The sequence below is a fragment of the Heptranchias perlo genome, chromosome 29 (assembly GCF_035084215.1).
Source record: "Heptranchias perlo isolate sHepPer1 chromosome 29, sHepPer1.hap1, whole genome shotgun sequence".
In the NCBI taxonomy this organism is placed as follows: Eukaryota; Metazoa; Chordata; class Chondrichthyes; order Hexanchiformes; family Hexanchidae; genus Heptranchias; species Heptranchias perlo.
In genome coordinates, this window is record NC_090353.1 from 7,397,067 (window position 1) to 7,404,285 (window position 7,219).

The 7,219-nt window shown below is 46.1% G+C and overlaps 1 protein-coding gene across 1 annotated transcript; it reads right to left on the reverse strand.

Moving 5' to 3' along the window:
- Positions 1 to 867: 867 nt before the first annotated feature.
- LOC137299719 (zona pellucida sperm-binding protein 4-like) lies at positions 868 to 6,746 on the reverse strand. The gene is made up of 9 exons (XM_067968656.1): positions 6,518 to 6,746; positions 4,889 to 5,067; positions 4,721 to 4,818; positions 4,505 to 4,638; positions 4,230 to 4,419; positions 3,281 to 3,428; positions 3,094 to 3,166; positions 1,123 to 1,233; positions 868 to 1,054 (listed from the first exon to the last, which is right to left on the reverse strand). The coding sequence occupies exons 1-9, from the start codon at positions 6,738 to 6,740 to the stop codon at positions 906 to 908; spliced, it is 1,305 nt and encodes a 434-aa protein (XP_067824757.1). The 5' UTR covers positions 6,741 to 6,746; the 3' UTR covers positions 868 to 905.
- Between the last annotated feature and the right edge of the window lie 473 nt (positions 6,747 to 7,219).

Genomic DNA, 7,219 nt, shown 5'->3' on the forward strand with positions numbered 1-7,219 from the left:
GGGTGAGAAACTATTAAATGTTGGAGTTCAGAGAAACTTGTGCACCCTCATACAAGAAAGTTAGCATGCAGGTACAGTAAGCAATAAGGAAGGCAAATAGCATGTTGGCTTTATTGCAAAGGTGGGTTGGAGTACAAGAGTAAGGAAGTCTTACTACAATTGTATAGGACTCTGGTGAGACCACACCTGGGGTACAGTGTACAGTTTCAGTCTCTTTACCCAAGGAAGGTTTGCAGGTGGTGGAATGAGGGTTCACTAGATTCATTCCTGGAATATGAGGAGAGAATTGAGCCTATACTCTACTTTAGAAGAATGAGAGGTGATCTCATTGAAACAAGATTGAGGGAGCTTGACAGGGTAGATGCTGAGAGGTTGTGTCCCCTGGCTGGAGAGCCTAGAACTAGGGGGCAGAGTCTCATTCTAAGGATTTAAACATTTAAGACTGAGATGAGGAGGAATTTCTTCACTCTGGGTTGTGGATGCTGTGTCATTGACTATTCAAGGCTGAGAGATTGAGACTATGGGAAATAGGGGAAAAAAAACAGGCAGGGAAGTGGCGTTGAGGTCAAAGATCAGCAATGATCTTATTGAATGGTAGAGCCGGTTTGAGGGGCCCTATGGCCTACTCCAATTTCTTCTTGCTCTTAAAGTCAAAAACTAACCATGCCAGCTGGCACAAGCCTGCAAAGTTGGGGGGGGGGGGGTTGGTGCAGAGAACTTCAGACTCAGTGGGTGCTTGATTAGGTAGTTATGTCTGACATAGTTTACCTTCACTCAGTTTCTACCTCCAAGTAATATTTCATTAACTACCTTTGTCACCATGATTTTCTCTACTAGCCATTTCATGGGTCACATCAACACCCAAAGTCACATTTCTCACTATCGGCTTTATTTCTGTTCAGTGTCTACAGTTCAATCTCATTACATTGAGAAGTGACAACTCTTGGTTTCTTCATCCTGTAAACTGCAACCATCACCACCACCAGGGACAGCGACACCACCACCAAGCCAACGCCTGCTCCACGCAGAACCCGAGAAGGAGACCCAGCACCGTCTATTGGAGACACAAGATGTTATATTCTGAAGGTGACCTCAGTGACCTATTGGAGAGACTCCACTTACCATTCTCTTCAAGCAGCTTCTTAGACTGACGATTCTCATCTTTCAGAAAAATGATGGGACCAGGAGCACTCACCAAGGTTCCCTCGTGGTCATCTGTACTCCTGCGTCTCTCTGTTGGGGGGGGGGGGGGGGGGGGGAAAAGAGGAAAAAAAGATAGTTATAGTCTAGACCTGACCCCACTTTCCAACCTGGTCACCCAGGGACCACCTGAAAAGAAAAAGCCTACTGACTGCACATGGAGATCAGACATTACCTGCTACATAGGCAGATACCAACCCACATCAGAACATTTGCACTTCCAGTTCAATGTTAACAATGATGGTCACTGAGCTGGACAGTACCTAGGCTCAGGAATGTAGTCAGCCCCTGGAGATACTGGTTAAGAGTTGTAATTCCCAATTAGAGACAAGACATCCTTCCCATTGAGGTAGGGGTTGTTCACACGGAGGGATAACGCTTACTTGCAGGGTACAATCAGATATTCCTTAGAGATCAGAAGATTTACAGCACAGAAAGGCCATTCGGCCCATTGTGTCTGCGCTGACTGAGAAATGAGTCACCCAGCCTAATCCCACTTTCCTGCATTTGGTCTGTAGCCCTGCAAGTCACAGCTCTTCAGGTGCACATCCAGGTTTTTTTATATTTAAAAAATTGGGTTTCTACTTCTACCACCCCCTCAGGCAGAGAGTTCCAGCCACCACCCCCCAAACTCTGCGTGAACAACACTTATTTCTGCTCTAATCCTTCTACCAATCGTTAAATCTATGCCCCCTGGTATTGATGCCTCTGCTAAGGGTAGTCATGATGTGGAGATGCCGGTGATGGACTGGGGTTGACAATTGTAAACAATTTTACAACACCAAGTTATAGTCCAGCAATTTTATTTTAAATTCACAAGCTTTCGGAGGCTTCCCCCTTCCTCCGGTGAATGTGGAATCCTCCTTCGTCACATCGTTCACCTGAGGAAGGGGGAAGCCTCCGAAAGCTTGTGAATTTAAAATAAAATTGCTGGACTATAACTTGGTGTTGTAAAATTGTTTACAATCTGCTAAGGGAAATAGGTCCTTCCTATCCACTATGCCCCTCAACCTCCTATTCCAAGGAGGACAACACAAGCCTATCATAACTCAAATTCTCCAGTCCTGGCAACATCCTTGTAAATCTCCTCTGTACCCTATCTAGTGCAATTACATCCTTCCTGTAATGTGGTGACCAGAAATGTATGCAATACTCAAACTGTGGCCTAAACTAGTGTTTTACACAGTTCCAGCATAACCTCCCTGCTTTTACATTCTATGCCTCAGCTAATAAAGGAAAGCTTTCCATATGCCTTCTTAACCACCTTATTTTTCTGTCCTGCTACCTTCAGGGATCTGGACATACATTCAAAGGTCCCTCACTTCCTCTACACCTTAGTATCCCCCACCATTTATTGTGTATTCCCTTGCCTAGTTTGCTCTCCCCAAATGCATTACCTCACTTCTCTGGACTGAAGTCAATTTGCCACTTTTCTGACCAGTCCATTGATATCTTCTTGCAGTCTACAGCTTTCCTCCTCACGGCCTCATCTGCAAATTTCTTAATCATGCCCCCTACGTTTGAGTCTAAACCTTTAATGTATACAAAAGCAAAGGATCTAGTACAGAGCCCTGCAGCACCCCACTGGAAACAGCCTTCCAGTTGCAAAAACACCTGTCTAAGATTACCCTTTGCTTCCTGCCACTGAGCCAATTTGCAACATTCCTGGATCCCATGGGCCTTTACTTTTGACCAATCTGCCATGTGGGACCTTGTCAAAAGCCTTGCTAAAAATCCATGTCGACTACATCAGTAGTGCTAACCTCATCGATCAAATTAATCAGACAACCCCCCCCCCCTTAAATCCTTCAACCCAAGTAATTTATTCTTTCCAATTAGAAACAAACTCCGGAGCAGGAAGATAGGAGATTAAATCTTTAAAAAGGAACTCACTTGTGCCACATTTTGATGTGCAGTCATCCTTAGCAGAGGGAGAGCAAACCTCAGCAGTGCAGTGCAAGTAAACCTAGAAGGGAAAGGAGTTATTTTAAGGGAGAGATTCATGTGGATGAACCAGGTTGTTCTACAAGGAGCCAATAAAGGGTTTCATTGGCTCTAACTCCTTCCTACAGTTTGCTACCTGTCCAGTTAGAGGCTGGGCCGAGTCTCCATCCAGGAAAACAAAAGTCTTCACTTCAAACCGCTTGTGATGGGTTGGGAACGTCAGGCCAGAAAACACGTCCACTGGGTGTAGGAGGGTCTGGTAGTCATCACCCTCATAGGGGCACCTGCAACAGGAGGGCTGGTCAGTGGGAGCAGGAGAGGACCTTAAATGGTAGTTTTTGGCATTGGTGATGTGTTTCCCCTCATTTGAAAGAATGAGCTTGAACAAATGACCATCTTTGTCCATCCCATTGCTCTAAAGCTGGGGTTACCAATATATTAGAGACAGACCTAGATGTTATGTGCACAGATCATTGAAAGGTTAATGACCAATGTAGAGAAGCTGTAGCTTTAGCTAACAGGGTATAGGTTATATTAATAAAACTATTAATTACAAATCAAAGGACACCCTTTCATTATCAGATCACTGGTAAGACCAGAGAATACTGGGCCCAGTTTTAGTCCCCTCACATGGAGGGGTATTATCATGTACTTGGAGAAGGTTCAGAAAAAAGCTAAGAGATTCTGAGCTCAAACAACTTTAGCTACTCAGACTCAAAGAACAGAGTCTATTTGCTCATGACCAACATAGATTAGAGATGACCTGAATGGGCACACTATCCAACCCTTTGATAGCTTATTCAGTCTGACCAATTGGGGAGGACCAGACAAATTACACAAGAGTAGGGATTAAATGGATGTTTGGTGGTTCTTTTCTCCACCCGCACCAGCTGGTTTAGTGGGTGTTGACACTGCCTGCAAGAGGAAGCTCGACTGGTTCTTAATTGAGAGATCATATAGAAGGCAAGTGTCTCATTAGATAACACTTGGTCCATGGGATCTCCTGGACTGGGTTCAATTGCCTGAGGGGGTTGGAAAGGAGTTCCAGAGCATTTGAACTTCTAAAACAGTCAGCCCTTCCTTACCCATCCACCAGTAGACTCCATTGCACCTCATGGTTCGGGGCTGGGACAGGAGTCGCCCAGCAGTCATGCAACCTCAGGACAATCATTGGGTCAGTGCGGTCCTGGACACGAACCTCCACAAACACTGGGTCCTGAAGGATACTCTGAATGGGGTACTCACTATCCACATACCAGGATCTGTAGTCACCACCTGAAAGGCAGACACAAGAACCAGTCACTCCCTCCACTGGTACATTCCCAGTGCTTCCATTCACCATTACCCAGAGCTGTTGTACCTTTTGCAATTCTCAGTTCCAGTTGCAGAATCCCCTCCTCAGAAGCAGGAGGTGGTGGAGAAACAGTGTAAACTGTGACATTGATTTGCAGGCCGGTCTCTTGCCTCCCCTTGTACTTGCACTGGACATGCAGGCTGTAAAGACATTGTGGCAGATTGAGCTTCATTCAGTAACACTTCCCTCAAACCTGCCTACTCCCCACCATCCCCATCCTACCTGAAGGTGCTGTCCCGGGTTATCGAGCCCCGTTTCCCAGTCAGAATCTGCCTCTTGCCCAACACATCTGTTTCATACACCAAGCTTCCATTCTCCTCCTACAATCAGAACACTGGTTAACACGGAGCTGGTTCATTCACCGAGACTGCTCGGCCCTTCAATACTCACCCGCTTGGTCGAGCCACAAGAGGTAATCGGGAAACGGAAGATCACAAGTTGGGCAGTGGTCAGTTTAGGCCTGCACTCCGCTTCTTGTCCATCTTTCACATACACAGATGACAGGTTGAGGGCAGGACGGGTCAGGTTCTTGGAGATCACTAGGATGAACTGGCCATCTGCTGTACACACTGAAAGAGAATTCATTTCATCCCATGAGGGTCAGGGGCTTCTCATTAGTGGAGAAAGTAGGCATCTCAGACCATAGATTGGAGGGACTGAGTCTCAAAAGCTACAAACCAGCTCAGAGCTGAAACAGGAGCAGAATCCAAGCGGAAACAACCATTTATTTAATTAGTGGAGTGAGCAAGGATGCATTTAATACATTGGGTCCAATTGGTGGCATCTTGCTCAGTCGAGCTCTGTAGCAGCGTGTTGTATAAATTGCCCTATCAGCAGTCAGTTGGGAGAGTGCACTTCCTCCGACTGCATTCATCTCAATCCAGCTCATGGCAAAAATGGAGCTCAATGTCAGAGGGCATCTTGTGAGGACCTGGAAAACAGTTTTGACCCAGCACTTGCAATTTTACTCCATGGGGAAAAAAAAACAAATTTAAGTGTTGCCTTTATTGGCAAAAGTTAAAATAGGCAAGACTGAGTTTCCCCAGAAAGACAGCTCCATAAGTTCCTCCTGTTAATGACTGTCAATTATATTGATGTTGCCTTCTTGAGAAAGCTATAATTCTAAATCATTGTGTCAATTAGATACTTTGCCCCATGGTACCCACCATGTCAAATTTGCCCCTGCTCGAAATGAAGACACACCATTCCTTTCTCTCCCACTGTTCAATTCACAGTGGTGGAAAATTAATAATCAACTCATTAAAGAATCCACTTGAAGGAATATTTTAAAGCCAACTGAGGAGACGCCATGTTCTCAGTAACAACTACCCATCCTAATACAGGAACCAACTGACCAGTCAAACTACAGTGCCCTGAAGCCCTGAAGACTTCCCCAACACAGTTAGCACATCACCAATTCTACTAAAAGGCAAACTTCACTTCCAGATGTTCCTGCACCAGGAGGATCAACTTGAAAACCAAACTGGCTTAGTGAAACAGGTTTGAGATTTACTGTCAGACTATAAATGCACCACAACCTGTACTTTGTTCATAGATTGTGTTAAAACATTCCCAACAGCCATCTGATCAACACTCAGCACAGCAATAGTTTCACCCACTGTAGATTGTCAGCACCACCTGGTTACTTTACTTCAACTGACCCAAAGGAGACACCATTTCCTCATGGAGCAAGTTCTCTCATACCCAGCCAATTCCTTCCAACACCAGTCACCCCGATCCTCAGCTTCATCTAGGGACACCTGCCTTCAATGTGCTGAATGAACAGCCATACACCTTGATGCTCTACTTAGTTAAATACAATACACCAAGCGGAATCAACCGCTTCACAGGACTCCACGGGAGGGAGTTTGCTCAACAGACATATCCACCTTTACACAGAATGAAACAGCAACAAGACCGTGTAGTTGCTGACTGGATAATTGCCTAATGTACAAGTTAGATTTCTCCCCCTCCCCACAAGTATCTCCTCTAGAATGGGGGAGAGGAGCTGTTTGATACCTGGGCTGTTCCTCAGACTGTAGAAGCAGGGATGGACATTGGAGCTCCGCGGGTCAAAGCAACAACCCTGAGCGGTGCACTCGGTGCTGTTAATCCCTGGGTGGCCGCAGTCAAATCTCCAGCCTGGCTCTGTTGGACAAACATCATCTCCCAGGAGCAGTGGGTGGGCTCGGAGTAAGGAGAGCCCGGCCAAGAGCCAGAGAGAAAGCACCCAATGATCCATCTCCGTTACTGCAAGTAGACTAATCATCTCCTCCAACACCAACCCGTTTTATAGCCGGGCTCCGAGTGCGGCAGGGAATTGGGGGCCAATCCCGGGTTGGGGCGGGTTCCTGTTTCCACGGGTTCCTCGGGAAGCTGGTTTCCATTTTTGATCAGCTCGACCTGTCAGCCTGTCCCCGCTGGTCCCCAAGTCTCAGATTCGTCTCCCAAAGGACATCCCAGCGACTGACCCTCGGGCCCATTGCACTCACTTCCTCTGCTCGAGTATCAGAAAGTTGGAGCTTGGAGCCTTCCTGCAGGATTTGAAGACAGAATATCGGCTGATATTGGTGTTTGTCAGTCTTGATATGTGCACCTTGTCTGCCACGTTTGCCGACAGAACAACAGTGACTACACTTTAAAAGTAATTCATTGGATGTGAAGTGTTTTGAAATGTCCTGAGCATTTGATCAGTCGCAATATAAATGTAAGTTCCTTCTT

Coding starts and splice junctions, on each gene's coding strand:
- LOC137299719 (XM_067968656.1), bottom strand. CDS start 6,740: ATGGATCATTGGGTGCTTTCTCTCTGGCTCTTGGCCGGGCTCTCCTTA. Junction 5,068..6,517: donor CAGTCTGAGGAACAGCCCAG/GTATCAAACAGC, acceptor ATTCTCTTTCAG/TGTGTACAGCAGATGGCCAG. Junction 1,234..3,093: donor CACATCAAAATGTGGCACAA/GTGAGTTCCTTT, acceptor CCCCCCCAACAG/AGAGACGCAGGAGTACAGAT.